This window comes from Eptatretus burgeri, chromosome 1, assembly GCF_056783735.1.
Source record: "Eptatretus burgeri isolate ZD-2024b chromosome 1, Ebu_testis_v1, whole genome shotgun sequence".
In the NCBI taxonomy this organism is placed as follows: Eukaryota; Metazoa; Chordata; class Myxini; order Myxiniformes; family Myxinidae; genus Eptatretus; species Eptatretus burgeri.
The window spans coordinates 16626288-16646844 of record NC_140961.1 but is presented as its reverse complement, the minus strand read 5'-3'; the positions used below and the strand labels follow the sequence as shown (position 1 = coordinate 16646844).

Here is a 20557-nt window from a genome sequence, read left to right as displayed (position 1 = left end):
CTTTTGAGTGAGTTCGATAATATAGCACAGTTTGACAAATTTCACACAGAGTGTTCTGACAGTGCAAGCAAAACTGACCAGGGCACCTACGCACTTGTGGTGTGGCCTTGTGATGAAAGATTAGAGGTTCATGAAGATTACACAAATATTTATACAAGATGTCAAGCAGCTTTGTTGTGATCTTTAAAATTGCATTTTTCAAAGCAATTATATGAGAAGCTCGTTTGCAAATTTTAGACTAAACAGCTTGCTCGACGGCCTTATACACCAAATGTTCATGCTGCACCACGACTGCGATGGTGGACATTACCACGTAATGCATGAGGCATATGGTGGCCCATTCTCGCAGTGTGGCTGTAATTTCTTGGAGAAGATGTGGCGTACAGGGAATGATCGTTTCCTCTGGGCTGGAGAGAGAGAGAGAGAGAGAGAGAGAGAGAGAGAGAGAGAGAGAGAGAGAGAGAGAGAGAGAGAGAGAGAGAGAGGTCGGAGAGAGAGAGAGAGGTCGGAGAGAGAGAGAGAGGTCGGAGAGAGAGAGAGAGGTCGGAGAGAGAGAGAGAGAGAGAGAGAGAGAGAGAGACAGACAGAGAGAGACAGAGACCGGAGACAGAGACAGAGGTCGGAGAGAGAGAGAGAGGTCGGAGAGAGAGAGAGAGGTCGGAGAGAGAGAGAGAGGTCGGAGAGAGAGAGAGAGGTCGGAGAGAGAGAGAGAGAGAGAGAGGTCGGAGAGAGAGAGAGGTCGGAGAGAGAGAGAGGTCAGAGAGAGAGAGAGGTCGGAGAGAGAGAGAGGTCGGAGAGAGAGAGAGGCCGGAGAGAGAGAGAGGACGGAGAGAGAGAGAGGACGGAGAGAGAGAGAGGTCGGAGAGAGAGAGAGGGCGGAGAGAGAGAGAGGTCGGAGAGAGAGAGAGGTCGGAGAGAGAGAGAGCTCGGAGAGAGAGAGAGGTCGGAGAGGGAGAGAGGTCGGAGAGGGAGAGAGGTCGGAGAGGGAGAGAGGTCGGAGAGGGAGAGAGGTCGGAGAGGGAGAGAGGTCGGAGAGGGAGAGAGGTCGGAGAGGGAGAGAGGTCGGAGAGGGAGAGAGGTCGGAGAGGGAGAGAGGTCGGAGAGGGAGAGAGGTCGGAGAGAGAGAGAGAGAGGGCGGAGAGAGAGAGAGAGGGCGGAGAGAGAGAGAGAGGTCGGAGAGAGAGAGAGAGGGCGGAGAGAGAGAGAGAGGTCGGAGAGAGAGAGAGAGAGGTCGGAGAGAGAGAGAGAGAGGTCGGAGAGAGAGAGAGAGGTCGGAGAGAGAGAGAGAGGTCGGTCAGAGAGAGAGAGGTCGGAGAGAGAGAGAGAGGTCGGAGAGAGAGAGAGAGGTCGGAGAGAGAGAGAGAGGTCGAGAGAGAGAGAGAGAGAGAGGCGAGAGAGGTCGAGAGAGAGGTCGAGAGAGAGAGAGAGAGAGGTCGAGAGAGAGAGAGAGGTCGAGAGAGAGAGAGAGAGGTCGAGAGAGAGAGAGAGAGAGGTCGAGAGAGAGAGAGAGAGGTCGAGAGAGAGAGAGAGAGGACGAGAGAGAGAGAGAGAGAGGTCGAGAGAGAGAGAGAGAGGTCGAGAGAGAGAGAGAGGTCGAGAGAGAGAGAGAGGTCGAGAGAGAGAGAGAGGTCGAGAGAGAGAGAGAGGTCGAGAGAGAGAGAGAGGTCGAGAGAGAGAGAGAGGTCGAGAGAGAGAGAGAGGTCGAGAGAGAGAGAGAGGTCGAGAGAGAGAGAGAGGTCGAGAGAGAGAGAGAGAGGTCGAGAGAGAGAGAGAGGTCGAGAGAGAGAGAGAGGTCGAGAGAGAGAGAGAGGTCGAGAGAGAGAGAGAGGTCGAGAGAGAGAGAGAGGTCGAGAGAGAGAGAGAGGTCGAGAGAGAGAGAGAGGTCGAGAGAGAGAGGTCGAGAGAGAGAGAGGTCGAGAGAGAGAGAGAGGTCGAGAGAGAGAGAGAGGTCGAGAGAGAGAGAGAGGTCGAGAGAGAGAGGTCGAGAGAGAGAGGTCGAGAGAGAGGTCGAGAGAGAGGTCGAGAGAGAGGTCGAGAGAGAGGTCGAGAGAGAGGTCGAGAGAGAGGTCGAGAGAGAGGTCGAGAGGTCGAGAGAGAGAGAGAGAGAGAGAGAGAGAGAGAGAGAGAGAGAGAGAGAGAGAGAGAGAGAGAGAGAGAGAGAGAGAGAGAGAGAGAGAGAGAGAGAGAGAGAGAGAGAGAGAGAGAGAGAGAGAGAGAGAGAGAGAGAGAGAGAGAGAGAGAGAGAGCAAAGATAACATATTGCTTGTTTAACAATTTCAACACTTCGTTGTCTGACCAAAAATTAAGACTTTCCTGAGTGTGGAATGCATGAAATATTTAGTCACGTGACATGACATATGTGATGCATTTAGTCATTTTGGAGTGTACATAGTGTGCTGTATTATTCATAACAACTTGACAACAATGGGAAAGCAGACAAAGGGTTGACTTAGTGGTATCACCATTTCCATGCAACCAACTCATCCCTTACGTGTTGACAAAACCGACCAATGTTTCAAGACTATTCTTTGTGCTATTTCTGATGTGGAAACTTTTTTTTATTTTTCTTTCCACGATTATGTCTCATGGAAAAGCAAGGTGAAACTGACAGTGGGACAAATACTGGGACTAACCCTAACCCTAACAGGACGAGGGAGAGGGAGGAGAGAAGAAAAGACTGAAGCTAACAAATAAGGTGGTTGGGTTAGGGAAGGTTAATGGGGGTAATAAAGAGCGTGGGTCAGAATTTGGGATGACAAGTGATGGGGGTACACTGCTTGCTTGAACTTTTGATGGGAAGAGACACAAAATAGCCTCGAGATTCTAGAGTCTAGACTGGTTCTATAGATGGGAGAGGCTCAGAATAAATGTCATAGAACAACTCAAAACATCATCATCATGGATTGAGCTGTAAACCTGTTCAAGTACAAGTCATGATGTAACAGATGTGCAAAAATACTAAAAGTAACAGAAATAAACAGAGCTACATTCAAAGTACACCACCCCATGCCAAATAAATAAATAACATATTCTCCAACGTGCGACACTGCTGGGGTGCCTTCGGCACATGGAGACGGAATTGGGAGGGAGCAGTGTACAATAATTGATTGTTTAATTGCGTAATTTAAATAAATAAATAATAATCGTAAAATAATTAATTTCTTCATCAATTGGCTAATAGCACACCGAAACCACCACCGTTTCATCTGAACATATAACTTTTTGAAAATTTATTAATCGAGTAATTAATCGAAAAATTACATAAATAAACGATCAATAGATTAATCAATAAATCAATAAATTAAAAATACCCTTTATAGCCAAATTGCTTGTTTACTGTAATGTCCAAATATCAGCTTTCAAGCTCAAAAGGTACCTGAAATATTGTTACGGTTGTGGAAATTCGCATTACACCATAAAGAGTCCTCAGGTGAGATATCTCGATAAGTCCATGTGTAGTTAGCCCAAACCCGTTGTATAGAGGGAATTTATGTGATCCATCTGGGCTGCGATGCTTTGAGTTAGCCATTTTTCTGTTCTATCTTTTATTTCAAACAAACAGCATCTCAACAACCACGCCATCCCCACCACAGCGCGAACCACACTACAACCACTCCATCTCCACCACCTACGCTAACACATCTTCGCCACTCGCCATTCAAAAAGCCCCGTGCGGTCACAATGTCCGTGGAAGAACAAAAACCACCAACGATGCTGGGGGTTTTTCCCACCTGTTTCTCCCATCTAAATTCTCCGCACTTGGTGTGGTGGAAGTGCGATCCGAGCCGGGGGTCAAAGGTGAGAAAAGGTGGGGGCCTCTTTTTGGGGGAATAATTCACTGGCCCTGAGCCAAAACTGACTCCCCCAGCCCCCGCACGGGGCGGGGTGGAGGGAGAGCGAGAGGACACGCCCCCCTTCGAGAGGCTTCTCCAAGAAGCTCGAAGGGAGTCGGGGCCGAAAACGGGGTGGAGCGAAGGGCGGAGCCCCGCGCTACAAAAGGCGGACAGCACGGACCTTGAGAAGTCTTCAAGGCTTCGAGGCTTCCTGTCTCCTTGTCTTCGAGAGTTCCTGTGTTCTTCGGGTTGTTTGAGCTTCTGGGATAGACGTCGTCTTCTTCTTGGCGCTGCTTGTCTTGTCGGGGGAAGAGGTCCTGCGCTCGCGGCTTGGCGAGTGGCCTGTCAACGGAGGCACGGATGGGAGACGCGGCAGCGCCGGTTGTGAGGTGGACCTGTGCATCCGGACGAGGAGTGCCGGAGAGGGTTCGCCGGCCGCGAGAGAGGTCGGGGCCAGGCGCAACCACGCTGACGGTCGTGGGAGAGGGACTCACCAGACACGAAAAGAGAAGTTGCGACTTCTTTTCTTTTTCCTTTGCTTTTTGTGTAAATGCTTGTGGTGGCGCCGTCCGTAAAGTAGAACTGCGTATGTGATACCGTGTGTCGGTTCTATTCAGTTTTAACTCTGCATTTGCTTTTGTTGCATAATTGTATGGCTGTGGATACGTGCTTGCTTTGTGTCTGTGAGTGTAAATAAAATGCTTGCTTGTTGAACTGTTCCCGCTCTGCTTCGTATCCTTCCTTTTTATTTACTCTCCATCCTGCATCGCGTAAGAGATTCGTAGTGGGTTTAAAACGCCCGGTAATTAATCGGAACCGTCAAGGCCGACGATAACTCTGCTCAGTTATCCCTGTAATATGGAACGAACCGCTTAAGCAGTTCATGTCCGGAGTCGGCTTGTGGCGTGGTACGATTGCCCGGTCGACCACTCGCGCAGGTACTTAGGTAGGTCGAATTTGGCGAGCAACTCTATCCTGCGCGGGTGGGCAATTGGCACGATCGTGGTGAGGTTAAACCCCCACCCGTGACTGGCTCCGTGCGATAGTTCCCGGAGGGTCACGACTGAATTGTCCGTCTGGTGGGCGACATTCCGCGATTCAAGTTACGTGGCCGATCGCACGTCGGCGGGCGCGAATTCGCAACAATATTATTGCCCAGATGAGAAAGAAAATAAATAAGTAATTAATAAATCGATAAAAGTTATGTAATTAATCAATTAATTGATTGACTAATTTAAAAAAATTAAATACCGTTTTTGCCAAAGTACTTGTTCACGATTGTGCCCAAGCTTTCGCTTCCGAGCTCAAAAGATGGCTCAGGTATCACCTGGACAAACAAAGAAGAAAACTGAGTACGCCCTTTCAGCACGAGTCATCACCAGGTGCGGAAGGCCTTCAGCTCCGGCGATGACATGATGCAGTCAGATGGATGGATATGGAATTGGGAGGGAGTGGTGTACAACTATTAACATTGTGGTGCTTCAGTGTAGGGGAGACTAGATGCAGTGATCCAAGGCTCATTGAGGACATCAGTGCACCTTTACATGAATCACAAGGACAGTTGTAGACAATGTGCAACCCAAATGGAACATGGGATTTGAACCTGGGTTCTCCACATCACAAGACCGGTGTTCAGATGCTAAGGAAGAATGTATACATCACCACCTTCATGCCGAACATGTGGCCTGGATCCCATTCTGTGCTCAGGGTGGATGGAGCCATGCACTGTGGTGCCAATCGGGAGGGGGTGGGGGGGGTGTGAGAACAAAAAAAACCCCACAGTGCATTGCGTTTTATTTTCCCTCCAACTCACTCAGAGCAAAGCACCAAATTTAGCAGAAAAATCACCCTGAGCACTACCTGCACACCACAACCAGATTAAATACATCCGAAGAGCAGAGGCAGGTGCTGAGATTTTCTATTTTGGGATTTTTACAAACGGAATGCAGAGGTGTGTATTTATATGACAACAAGAGCTTTCTCGATGACGCCATTGTTAAACACCTGTTGCCTTTTCCTTGGCCCTGTTACCTCCTCCGATGTTACATATTGTCAAATCGAGTAGGACATTTCAACCACTGAACAGTCTTCATCCGGAATGATTCAAGCATTCGTCATCTATTGTAGCTTTGATGAGAATCTCATAATCTTTGTACAAACATCTAATGTCACTCATCCCCTCCTCTCTCCCTTCTTCATCCTTACACCGACTTTCTCACCCCGCCCCTCCTCTCTTCTCTGATGGGGATTAACACCTGATGCACATTTTCTGTGTAGACCCAGATGAAGACCACTCAGTGATCCAAACATCAGACCTAAGCCATATCCTAAAGGAATTGCTCTCATTTGTGGTGCCGCTTATCCCCAAGTAAGTTTTCTTTATTTGCATTATGGAGGTCATGCTTATTAACACCTATCATCTTCGGAGCAAGTGAAAGCCAATCTCATTAAACAATCACAGGGACGTTACAAAGGTCCAGCGGCGAAGCAGGGATTTTTCATTGAAAAGATTGTTTGACATTGTTTTTAAAATTCTTTGAAAATGTTTTTTATTGTCAAAATTTTTTAAAATTTCATTTAAATTTGTTTTTTTCCCCATTTTTAGCTCGCCTGTTCGAAGAACAGAGAGCTATAGCAATACCCCCGGCGTGAGCGTGAGCATCAGCGTCAGCATGAAAATGTTAAAGTTTTTGGTGCAAGTTATTTAGAAGCTTGCCATTCATTTAATATGTGTACTAGGATGCTGATATTTGGCATGGAGGTTCCTTTGGGGTATACTATTGATGTAGTGAAGTTGAAATTAAAAAATAATTTTAAATTTTTTTTAATTTCGACCTGTTTTGAACTTAACTTTTTTGTAGCACATCAACGTTACAGTTATTTCCTTTCTAATGTTTTTATCTACCACACTATTTTTTACTGATTACAATATACAAATACATATATTGTTTTAAAATTATCTGGATCAGACTTTACTGCAATGCTTTATCAAAAATATTATTAGACTAGTCTGTCAAAAACGATAAATGTATAAACAGGCGAGCATTGCGTGGCTTTGACACCAACTCTGGTTCATTTAGATTTTGACAAAAACAAAACATCTCATGAAACCGAATGCCACATTAAAACAAATGAATGATGAATGCATTATATTAAAATATCAGCTCAAACACAAGCCTTGGTTTCATACCTGAACAATGTTAACCTTTCAATCGATATACGACATGCTGTAAACCCGAGTATCAGAGCACTTGCACACGCACACCTCACAAGGAACTTCAACGCAGAAGGGGGACATTTGGCTCCTCGACTCCGATTCCGTGACAGGCCCAGACGACATCAGTGTGCGTGTCCTAAAAACCATCAGTGCACTGTTGCTCTTCCTCTTCCTCTTTCTGCTCTGTTCACTACAAATCATTCTTTTTGAGTCAGTTTCCGACTGCCTGGAATTTAGCAAACATCACTGAAACACAAAAACATGTTGCTACAACGGATCTTCTTACCTACAACCCGATTAGCTTGCTTCCAATAACAAGAAAGGTCAATCCTTCCTTTTCTCCAACAGACTCATCAGACCTTTTGGATCATCAGTTCGTTTGCAGACCTGATCAATCGACCCAGTGCATGCTGCTTCTACCCTCCCAACATTGAATGAAAGCCCTCAATCTCAGAAATGAGATCAAGGTTGTCTCTCTGGACATATCTCAAGCATTTGATACAGTCTGGCATCCCACCTTGATAGTCAAATTCTCAGTTCATTGCATTTAAGGCCACCTCCTCTCATGGATCACTGACTTCCTCCACTCACATAGTCAGCGTGTAGCTCTTAATGAGATCCACTCATCTCTTCTCCCTGTCAAGGTTGGAGTACCCCAAGGCAGTGTCCTCGGCTCAATCTTGTTCCTCATCTTCATCAATGATCGTTCTGATTCCCTGTTAAATCCTGCTGATTTTCTGCTGATGATTCTCTGCGTCCTTCAGACAAGCACGCATGAATCTCATCTCTCTGCAGACATTGATCGAATCAGAAGCTAGTTCCGCACTTTGAATATGTCTTTCAACCGCACCAAATCCCACACACTCACCCTGTCTCTCTGAAAGGACCGTCTGACAAACACTTCAATCCACTTCTTAAACAAACCACTTGAGGAGGTTGTCACTCAAACTTTTGGGCCACACCATCACACATGATCTTTCTTGGGCAGACCATATTTCCATGATGACGCCGAAGCCAGCCACCGACTGGACATTCTTCATCGAGCAAGGTCTTTCCTTTGCCAATCTGAACTTTTGACAACCTACAAGTTTTCATTCGCAGCTTGATGGAGTACTGTACTCCTCTCCCCTTTGGGCTGGCACCCCTGCCTCACACTTGATACCATGGAAAGTAAGGCCCTCAAAATTATTGAGATCTCCCATGATGAAGCTGAGTGTCTAGACCTGTTACTTTTGCATTGCAAACAGGTTGTTGGCCTCTATTTTCCACCTCCTTTTTGGTCTTGCATGCCTCTGCCCTCTCTTGTCTCTATCCATCCAAGTTTTCTGCAGGGTGCACATGGTTTACCAGTAACTGTTCTTATTAAACTCCAAAATCCAGGCTCAATGCTCACCTCCATTCATTTGTTCCTCTTTTCTCTCACCTGTGGATCCAACTTCCACAGTTTGTTCAATCCTATTCTTCCCTCTAAGACATTAAGACAGCTGTTCACCACTATCTCTGTAAGCCTGGTTTTGGCTTTGTGGTTCGGGTGGCTGGCTTGGGACCTTAGGGGTCCTGAGGTTGTCCAGTTTTCTACTGAATTAACACCGGTTGGTGGTTGAATCAGCCTGTCATCCTTCTTAGGTTGGTGAAATGAGTACCAGTGTACTGGAATAGGGGCATCAGTGACATAGTCATGCTTCAATAAAATGACAGCCATCTGGCAGTGAAGCTGCCATACACAAGAACACAATCTCTGGCCATCCCCCATCCATACTCATGATCTTTTCTACCCCAAATGACCCCATTTAAAAAGCACTCCGAGGTTATTTTGATTTTCCCCTCCCCCACCTCGCCTTCCTCTCCCTCACCAATTTTCGTTTGGCAGTTTGTCCATTGTTTTGTTCCTTTTATATTCCATCCCAACTTCCCCCTTCCTCTTCCTCTTCCTCTTCCTCTACTGTCTGTGTTTGTTCACCCTATGTGATGCCCGACACCCGCCCCAATCCTTGATCTCACTGTCACTTCTACTTTGCTGATCGCATTTCCCCCTTTCCATTTGGTTTCATTCCATTCTGCTGTAGCTTTTCCATGAGCCTTGACCATGAAAGAGCACCAAGCAAGGAAGTAGCAGGTATGATTTTTAGTCTTTAAAGTAAAGGGGAGGGTGAGGCAGCCCGAGGGGAGGTGGAAGCAGCGCGACGGGAGGTGGAGGCAGCGCGAGGGGAGGTGGAAGCAACACGAGAGGAGGTGGAGGCAGCGCGAGGGGAGGTGGAGGCAGCGCGAGGGGAGGTGGAGGCAGCGCAAGGGGAGGTGGAGGCAGTGCAAGGGGCGGTGGAGGCAGCGCAAGGGGAGGTGGAGGCAGCGCAAGGGGAGGTGGAGGCAGCGCAAGGGGAGGTGGAAGCAGAGCAAGGGGAGGTCGAAGCAGAGCAAGGGGAGGTGGAGGCAGCGCGAGGGGAGATGGAGGCAGCGCGAGGGGAGGTGGAAGCAGAGCAAGGGGAGGTGGAGGCAGAGCAAGGGGAGGTGGAGGCAACGCGAGGGGAGGTGGAAGCAGAGCAAGGGGAGGTGGAAGCAGAGCAAGGGGAGGTGGAGGCAGAGCAAGGGGAGGTGGAGGCAACGCGAGGGGAGGTGGAAGCAGAGCAAGGGGAGGTGGAAGCAGAGCAAGGGGAGGTGGAGGCAGCACGAGGGGAGGTGGAAGCAGCGCGAGGGGAGGTGGAAGCAGAGCAAGGGGAGGTGGAGGCAGCGCGAGGGGAGGTGGAAGCAGAGCAAGGGGAGGTGGAAGCAACACGAGAGCAGGTGGAGGCAGCGCGAGGGGAGGTGGAGGCAGCGCGAGGGGGGTGGAGGGAGCGCGAGGGGAGGTGGAGGCAGCGCGAGGGGAGGTGGAGGCAGAGCAAGGGGAGGTGGAGGCAGAGCAAGGGGAGGTGGAAGCAGCGCGAGGGGAGGTGGAGGCAGCGCGAGGGGAGATGGAGGTAGCGCGAGGGGAGATGGAGGCAGCGCGAGGGGAAGGGAAGGCAGCATAAGGGGAATGGAAGGCAGCACAAGGGGAAGGGAGGCAGCATAACGGCAATGGATGGAAGTGTGAGGGGAGGGTGAGGAATGCAATTGAAGGGGAGGGTAGGCAGCATTCCAGGTCATTACCAGGGTGATAAAACTCATCCTAACAGCAATGTTTTCTTTTTAACTGCCGTGTTCTATGTAAAACCGAGCGGAAGCATTTAAAAATTAAAACCCATGCTATCTACCTGACAAAGGCTTGCCTCCATGCATGTGTGCCCCAATCCATAAGCGTTCTTCCAAACTGTTCGCATGCAGGCATGCACAAAACCTCCGTGTGTGCTGTCGATGTACCTTTTCATGTTCATCCAATGCCGACTATTAATATATTGCAGAAAGTATGACTGTATTTATATTAATATTTTGTCATGAAAGCAAATTGCACAAAAAGGAAAAAGCTAACTGCGTATGTGGTTTCTGAAACTAAAAAAAATGGGACCCCTGTCGACTCGATCACCGTGAATTGTAAAAGCAAGTTAGAGAGCACAGACTTGCAGCAAATGAAGTTCTACTTTCTGCACATTCCTTAATCATTTCTTCACTGAATATAATCGTCTGAACAGTGGGAAAAATTAAGCTTCCTGCTTTGCTTAAATAAATACACGGAGTTATAAAAATTGCTAATTTGATAAAATTGTCAGATTTCTCACCAAATTTTGAAACTTGTTTTGTCCACCAGATCTGATTCTCAAATCTGATGTAATATTTTGATTTTGCACTTTAATTAGTCTGAACGTGTAGATCGTGTTTCCAAATCATGACAAGTTTGAATAGGCCGAACAAAATGGCGAATTAAGACCCCAGCAGCTCGCTGACTGAGGACTGACCAAGGATGGTGCCTTGATAAAGGAGAATTAAATAAGGCCGTTAATTATCTTCAAAAGGGGTGTTTTCATTAACCCAAACACATCATTTTCACTCGTGCACTCCTGTGGAGTTACGTTAGTATGCATACAAAGTTTCAGGCTGATAGGTTTAATGGTTTTGGAGTTATGGAGGACACACACACATTTGTCGAGAAAAATCTCCAAGTGGTCTGAAGCTCAAAATGGTCCAAGTGTCTAAGCCAGTGATCTTCATTATTTCTTTCAGAGGGGCCACTTTTGCAGATAAGCCATCAGCGTGAGCCACCACACCACTTGCAGATCTCCATAATGGCTGCTATTAGGCCTCGCCTCCACATGCTCTTCTTTGTTGTCATTAACTGGAATGCAAGCATAATTGTTTGTATCCCACAACCATATCCTGATGTAGTTATGTTACCTTTATGCTTCAGGTTGGAACACTCATTTGAAACCACTGGGTCAATTTGATAGCATTTATGGCAGATTATGATGGTGTGTTTTCACATTTGTGTGTTATCATCCGCATGCCAGGGGCTGCCAGTGGCTCGCAGGGCCATGCAATTAAGAACAGAGGTCGAAGCTGTCTAAACTGTCTAAAGGGTGCAAGGGGTCTAAATGGTTTTAAGGTCTAAGAGGTTTAAAAAGGACTTGAGGGGTGTAAAGATCTAAAGGTTCTCGGAGGTCTTGGGGGTTTTAGGGGTCTTAGGTGTTGAAAGAGTCTTTGGGGTACTTTGGGGACTTTTGTGTCTTCTGGGTCTTTTAGTTCTTTTGGGTCCTCAGGATCCGATGAGTCCTCAGGGTCCTGTGTGTCCTCGGGGTCTTTCGGGTCTTCTGCATCTTTTGGGTATTTTGAGTCTTCTAGGTCTTTTGCGTCATCTGGATCTTTGAATCTTTTCAGTCATCTTTCGTCCTCAGGGTCTTTCAGGTCTTTTAGGTCATGTGGGTCTTCCAGGTATTTTGAGTCTTTTGGGTCCTCCTCAGGGTCTTAAAGGTTTTTGTTGTCTTTGAGGTCTTGGGAGTCTCAAATAGTCGAAGGGTTCTCAGCAGTCTGAAGGGCCGAAAGCTGCATTCCAACAGTATGTAATTAATAGATGTACATGAGTGAAGTCAGGGTGCAACTGACATTCAAACAGTGCGTAATTAATAGACATCGTCACAAAGCTTCACAGATGGACGTACGGACCGTCCGTGTTTTTCTTATATATACTGTATAGATAGATATAGATATGAAGTGAATCGGTTGAAAATTGACCATTTATGTGACCTTGACCTTTTGACTCATTGACCTCAAAAACAGCAGGCCACCAGCTTGTCACAACCACTACAAGGCGGTGAGGTTTCGTGCAGATCGGAGTAAAAATGCGACCTGTAGGTGATTGACATACAAACAGGCAGACAGACAGAATAACAGACCAGACCAACCAATATACCGTACCTGTACTTGCCTATCTTCGATTTTGCAAGTAACAAACAGACAAACAACCAAACAGGCAGATAGACAGACAGACGGGGTGAACATAATCTCCGTCCACCTTCGGTAACATGCAATGCAATTGGCATGATTGTTTGAACATCTGCATATCTTCGTGTAAGAGCATGGATAATCGAAAAATCGTGTTGTTTCTAAGACAAGTCGAGAATCATTCAAGAATTAAAGGTGTTTAACAAAATGTGTACAAGATACATGATTGCACAATTCCTACCCTGGGTTAAGAACCCTGGCTTTCTTCAATGCAATGAAGGAAGCTGGAAAGATACCCTGCAAAAATAAAATGGTAAATGTTAGCTCAATTCAATTCGGCTCGTTTACATTGTTCATGAAGCTGCTCTGGGCTGAGTGACCAGGACCCACTGAGCTAATGATAATGTGGATTTGAAGATGGTACTGCGGATCAACTGAAGGCTAAAGTCCTTAGTTGGAAGATGAGGTCACGTAAAACACCACCAATGTGGACACTTAGCCCAATAAATGGCCAGTTAATTGGGGTTTAGTGCAGACTGCTGCTGCAAACTAGTAGTCATCTGCCATGTGCCCACAGCCTCTCAAGGCATACGTTTTGTATTGTGCTCAAACAGCCAAAGGTTCATCCTGGGTAAGCTGTTCGGAAACTGTCAAACCAGCTGAGATTAGAAGACATTTGCTCGGCCTGGGGCTCGCAGCAGCCTAAGAAGAAGACGAAGAATGCTTTCATCATCAAATTTAGGAACTTGTCATGACGCTGAATACGAGACAGGAAAGGCAAGATAAGGAGTGGACAAAGGTTAGCCACTCACTGTATAAACGCTCATCAAGCTGACCAAGCCAGCCTAATTATCTTGCTGGGTCTGGTTCTGCTCGGACAATTTCCTTTTTAATGCAGTGCAAACTAGCCTATGTCTGATGTTGGCTTCATGGTTAGGGAGTTGGGCTCGGATCCTAGGATCCTGAGTTCAAATCCCACTTGGTTGTTTAATTAATACCAGGTGGGGTTGACTCTGCCTGTTCATCCTTCCGAAGTCGGCAAAATGAGCGCCAGCTTGCTGGTATCCTGTGTCGGAGTGGCGACCTGTCCAGGATTGTGCCCAATAGCCAAGGACTACTTAGGCAGCACCAACTCTCTGCACAGAGTATGATCCCAAAGGATGGATAAAAACTAGCCTGTTTAAAACGTGGAAAATTCATTTGGATGACCATTTTTGCCAGAAGAGCATGGAGTGAAATAATTTATAGAGAAAAAACAAAGAAAACCAGAACGACACCAAGTCGATCACATATCTGCACCAGGCTGAACAGTATACATTTTGTATCCCACTGATAGACCGGATCTGGATCTGAACCTGAACCAAAAACAAATCAGCTTGTTCTTGTCACTTACCCAACTCATCCACCTAGTTTTGTCGATCAGATATCGCATATGTAGTCGATCATATATTTTAAGTTTCACATTGATCAGTTAAGCCATTTCAGAGAAGATCAATTTTAAAGGTTTTCCTTTGATTCAACATGGCTGCCAGGCCACGTGACCAATGACGCCATTGTTTTCAAATTATGTTTCCTGCATCGAGTCGATCATAAATGTAAAGTTTCGCATCGATGAGTTTAGCAGTTTCAGAAAAGGAGATTTTAAAAAGTTTTATTATGATCCAATATGGCTGCCATATCACGTGACCGATGATATCATCGGTAACAAGCTATATTTCCATTGGGTAGTTAATCACGAATTTAAAGTTCCACATTGATCAGTGAAGTGGTTTGAGAGAAGAAGATTGTTAAAAGTTTTCCTGTAACCCAAAATGGCAGCTAAACTAGATCAAAATTGAAGTACTTTTTGGATCTTTAAACCTTACGCTGACATACAGGTGGAGGAGTATGATGCCATGCACAAACTTGAATTCTGCCTCACCAAAAAGATCATTTTAGCCAAGTTTAATCACAATCCCATCAGCAGTTTCAGAGAAAAAGTTGCAAGTGTTTACGGATGGACGGACTGACGGCTTTGCCATTCCATCCCAATAAGTTCACCTGAATTATGTTACAGGTGAGCTAATAAACGTGACTTTTATTCACTCCAAAATTCAAACAAATTTGGTCTTGGCATTTCATTCATATATACACCATAGTTTGCCAACACAACACCAAAGCAGTTACTTATTATCTCGCTCAATCATACATGAAAAGTGAGCAGCCAACATACGAGCTGTCATGCCGTCATACGTCATACCTTTTGTTCCGAATTTCTGATCACACCGTGATACCATCCTGAGGAAGAACCGTGAATACAGGAAGAACATAATCACCAGGTAATGGTGGCAATTCATACAGGTGGTACATGCTTTCACATCCTCCTAAATACGAGGCATGTTCAAAAACGGGTTGATGAACGACATACTCAGAATAGTCCAATAGGTGCCAGGAAATAACAAAGGATGTAGTACATAGCAAAAAAAACTCTTACCAATTATATATCGAAATATATGTCGGCACATCTTGCACAAGTACGTCTCATCCGTAGAATGCCCCACACATGCAATCAATAAAAATATATTTATAAAACTGCCTAATTGATCGTCTACCATGCCAAAACTGATTAATGTACTGTATGCCGCACATTGCATTGTTGTGGCTTACATGGATATGCATTTGTGAATTGGGTTTCACAAAACAAAGGCCCAATTTGAAGGAAAAAAAAAGTTAATCTACACTTCTGCTGTGTCCTTAAATTAGCTCAACAGCTGCATTCTCATGCACTCCCAAGAATGGCATATTCCACAGTTCAAAACTTCCTGCTGGTACTGAAATAGAAGTCGTTTTATTTCACACATCAACTGCGTTGGTCAATAGGATGGCCGTTAAACTGTGCGACCGCCTACCAGCATTAGTTGGTAGACGTTAATGATCCCATGATGTCCTTCACGAAGAGTAGGTGAGCTATCACCAACACCATTGCCAAATTCAAAATTCCTGCCCGAACTAGTTGAACGTCAGGTCTGGCCAGCCGGTTCGTGAAGACTCGGGCCAAGTTTTCCCCGGTCGACCCCACAAGAAAGGTGGGGTAATAGTGACTGTTAAAGAAGAACACTGATCGTCGATGGGACAACTGGCTCAGTCCCCTCAAAAGGAGAGCATGTTCTACAAGGCAGCACCCCTTGGCGGTTTCAGTTGAGACAGAATTCGACGAGCTTTTCCTGCACTTGTGTTGAATGATCTTATCATGCAAATGTCAACCCTCAAGAACACAAACAAGCATGTGGTTTCCAAGATATTGTGGAAGAACATGGGTGAGAAATCATCCTTATTAGACCGCAACTAGCCAGGCCAGTTATATGTGATCAAAAGATACTACGACTGGTTTAAGAAAAACCTTAAACCCTATCAAGCACCGAGTTGAGCACCACCCAGAACCAAAAAAAAAAACCTGGAGTGGCACAACTAGAAACGTTCAACTTACCCTCACATTCCTCAAAAATATGCACTGTTTCTCCGACTTGCAAAGATATCTGGTGTGGCCCAGATGCTTTAAAATTGTATGTTGCTGTGAAGGAAAGAGGTCAATGCAAGTGAACGAGTGAAAAATGGGTAAATGGCGCACACGTCAGGTTAGCATCATGGAGGACGGATCGAATCGACGGGTTGTGGATGAAACATGGTCATGATGGTCATGGTCATGAAACATGGTCAGAAAGGCTTCCTCCCAGTGGCAAGTTTCATTGCAGGTGAATAATGGGAATGACATTTTTTGAAATTCAAATCAAGTAAAGCAGCTTTTTTTTGGGGGGGGGGGGTTCAAACTAAAGGAAACCCAGTCTCAACACTTGTTTTATCAGATTAAAAGTTTTGGAGGCACGAAACGATGAAAATTCAGAAACTTACCCACACCAAACTTGGCCTCCTCCGTCGGTTTCCAGATTCCCATGATAGCTTTGGCTCCCTTTAGCAAGCTTCAAAACAAACTCATTTTGACACCCGAGATAATTCTTCCTGCTCCTTCACCCACGTTGGCGAAGAAGAATGACGGCTCAACCGACTCGCCCGCTTGCTCCACTCCGTCTGATACTTACAGAGATTGAGGATGGTCAAACAAGAAAACACTATCGTCGTAATTACGAGGTTTCTCCAACTGTCAGCCTTCACATAGTGTAGTTCTGTTACCAAATTCCCCGATTTCCTTCCTCATTCGCTGAGGTTTCCGTTTTGCAAAGCACCCAGTAGCCTTCCCCTTAAAAAATGTTCCATTGTAGAAGATGCTGCGGCTTGCTTGGGCACAGTGTGGGTTACATTGTATTAAACATTAAAGCTCTTTGTAAAAGGGCCCCCAACAAAAAAAAATATAAAATAAATGAAATGAAATGCCACCCACTTCTTTTGACAACTGGCCATAAATGCTGAATCTAACATTATTATCAAATGCTGGCAACTCAGGAAAGGTTAACGCAAAGCTTCACAGAGGATGTTTGTAAAAACTTCTTTAAACGGTTACAAACATCTTCTTAAATATAAATGAAACCACTACAACCATCAAGAGCAAATCGAAAGTACAACTTTGAATATAATCCAAAGGAAAAACAAAGTTGCTGCATTTCTGGGAGGGAGAAGTGAGAGGGGGAGCGAGGGGAGTGAGGGGGGGGGGTTCACACCATTGTGCAACTGCAATTGATATAACACTCTCAATTTGGGGGATTGCTCCTCGAAATTGCAAAAGCCAGCAATAGAATCGAACCCTGCCTGGACGGCTGAACAAAGGGCATCTTTAAAAACAGTGTGGAACGTGTCGATGTGCTCAAGCATGGGGTCTTCTGAAACGTCGAAGAAAGAGAGGCGACCCTCATTGTGAGCTAGATGCCCATGGAATGGTGTGGTTCATCTGCAATGGGGAACAACCGATAGCTGTGGCGTGGAATGAGAAAAACCTCGCCATTAAGGAATGGCACAACGAGGCCACGTTCCAACCCAGACCGCATGATGTGGCATTGCCCTTGCAGTCCAGATATTTGCAGGCCACTCCATTCGCACGGCACTCCGACGGACAAGTGACGACCTTCCGTCCACACCTCCCAGTAATGCCGAGGGAAATTTAAACGTTCGTGGCACAGCACATTTTTGGGGATTCTTCAGGTGACAACTTCTAGAAAAGTTTTAGGAATCGATGCTTTTCAAAATAAATAGAAACTATTCTCGAGAATCTTGGTGGCACAACACCATACAGCCTGCAGGAGGCGACACAACTACATTGTTTCATCATCATTCTGTTTTTTTTTTTATCACGACTTGAGATATCATTGCAATCATTTCTCCTGTCGTCCTGTCCCTCGACTTTTAAGTGATATGATTCAAACAGAAATGTAGGGTTTACAACTGCAGACTTTGACCCCAGCTCCACCCCATTATCCCTTTTGACAGCCACAACCACATCCTCCTCAACCCCCGACCCCCTCAATACTTTGTCTGCGACCTGAAACCCTCACGATGGATCAGAAAATGTCAGCTAAGGGTTGCAAGTAAATAATCACTGCACTCCCATTTCCACTCAAAAAATGAAGTCACATTGCTGCATTATAAACTACAATGGAACTTGGTGGAGCACTTACCTCCACCAGGCTGAACAGTTAATGTTTTGTATTCCACTGAAATACTGGACCTGGATCCGAACCTGAACCAAAATCTGATCAACTTGTTCTTGTCACCTACCCAACTCATCCACCAAGTTTTGTCATAATCCATCCGAAACTTTTTGAGATATCATGCTTTATATAATTTTGGCCCCATCTCTCAATGGTGAAGAAACATTAAAATAAATAAATTTTAATCCTTGGATCCGGATTTGGATGTTCACAAAAAACGAAGAAACTCTTCTTTGTCACACACACAACCTGTCCACCAAATTTCGGCCGAATCCGTCCACAACTTTTTAAGATACCCTGTTCACAGATACACAGACAGGGGTGGAAACATTGCTTCCATCTACCTTCGGTGGCAGAGGTAATTAACATTGCTGGTTTATTGATTCAAATTCGTGTGCAGAAAGCAGTCTTTCTCAAGCAGTAGAATTCTTGTGAACCATAAAAACATTCCTTGGCTTCTAAATTTGCATTCTGCAAAGACCATGCTTCGCTGAACATTTTATGCCTTCCTCCCAGTACACGTAGTTTCATAGTTGGATGGAACACTGCACGACAATGCAATTTACACCATCGGCATGTGAAACCCATGTCGGATCACAAAAGAAAGAAAGAAAAGAAAAAAACACGCCTTCTTTGAAAATTGATGTTGGCACTGCAACACTCGACCACGGCAGTGCGGCTACAACATTCTGCAATCCCGTTGGTTTAACTCGGTGTGAACTTCCCATCGTGGAACTCATCTTACGAACAGATAAATACTCCAACCTGGAGCTGATATTGACCAAATTTTTGTGAAACATCTATTTCTCTCAATGCCCAACTTAGCTCCTCTGACAATGTTGTTGGAAAAATAAAAATCTCTGAATGTCGTGAAAGTTAACCCTTTACTTGTCCACAGCACAAGGGAGTCTGCGTATTTTCTCAAACTGGCATTGATTGCAATCTGCCCACACAAATAACCTAAGGAATAAATAAACAGAATGCTGTTCAGAGTATGTACTTGAAAATTGCCGTGCAATTGCCGTTGTTTAATCAGATTCAGAGTGTGTGCAAGAATTGCATATCAGAGTATGTAAAAGGAGAAGCTGACATTTCAGGCATTAACCCTTCGTAAGCTCACAGTAACATCTGATTGAGTTGATCAGCTTTTTCTGTGATAAAGGGTTAACACCCGAAACATCAGCTTCTCCTTGCTTCCCATGGTGATTGGCATACCTTGATCAACGTTCTGTTGATGTCATCCATCGGTCTACCTCTTTCACTGACGCAGACAGACGCTAGCCTTCATGAGCAAATGCAGTGAAGTCCTCCTTTTGCATCGAGGAAGGCTTATTGCTGTTGTGGGGTTTGTTTCGACAATTCGTGACCCCAATTTTTAATGGTACCTCAGATTTTCTTAGACCCCTTGGAGTACAAAGCCATTTAGAATATATCTATCTATCTGTATAAATATATATATATATATATATATATATATATATATGTATATATATATATATATATATATATATATATATATATATATATATATATACATACATATCTCTCCCCCCACTGGTGTATACCCCAGGTAGAATAGGTATACCAGATCCCTGTGTCGTAAGAGGCGACCAGGGTTGCGTCAGGAAGGGCATCCGGCGTAAAACCTGTGCCAAATCATTATGCAGATCATAACGGATGATCTGCTGTGGCGACCCCTAACGGGAGCAGCCGAAAGAAGAAGAAGAAGATATATACATATATATATACATATATATATATATAAATATATACATATATACATGCATATATATACATATACATACATATATATATATACATACATACATACATACATATATATATATATACATATATATACATATATGTATATATATATATATATATATATATATATATATATATATATATATATATATATATACATACATACATACATACATACATACATACATACATACATACATACATACATACATACATACATACATACATACATACATACATACATACATACATACATACACACCGGGCGTAGTGGCGTGCGCCTGTAATCCGGTTACTCGGAGGCTTGGGTTGGAGGATCGCTTGAGGACGGGGGCTCTGCACTGGGCAGGGTGTAGAGCAGCCCGGAATCATGGCGAAACCCAAATCCTGATCCCTGTGTCGTAAGAGGTGACCAGGGTTGCGTCAGGAAGGGCATCCGGCGTAAAACCTGTGCCAAATCAGTATGCGGATCATAACGGATGATCCGCTGTGGCGACCCCTAACGGGAGCAGCCGAAAGATGAACAACATATATATATATATATATATATATATATATATATATATATATATATATATATATATATATATATATATATATATATATATATATATATATATATATATATCTTTCTTCCTGCACTCCCAATTTCCAAACTCTATCAATTCCCGAACTGTATCTTGGAGCACAAAAGCACTTAGAATATATATATATATATATATATATATATATATATATATATATATATATATATATATATA

The 20557-nt window shown here is 44.7% G+C and overlaps 1 protein-coding gene across 1 annotated transcript in view; it reads right to left on the bottom strand.

Annotated features, from left to right (window-relative positions):
- The window catches only part of LOC147033942 (dedicator of cytokinesis protein 1-like), a 681090-nt gene extending 664151 nt beyond the window's left edge, over positions 1-16939 (bottom strand). The window contains exons 1-5 of the mRNA XM_085873660.1: positions 16282-16939; positions 15860-15943; positions 14633-14670; positions 12635-12690; positions 311-407 (exon numbers count right to left, since the gene is read on the bottom strand). Coding sequence (XP_085729786.1) covers positions 311-407; positions 12635-12690; positions 14633-14670; positions 15860-15943; positions 16282-16324 — 318 coding nt within the window. The 5' untranslated portion in view covers positions 16325-16939. The remainder of the gene's footprint in view (positions 1-310; positions 408-12634; positions 12691-14632; positions 14671-15859; positions 15944-16281) is intronic.
- Positions 16940-20557: the final 3618 nt, after the last annotated feature.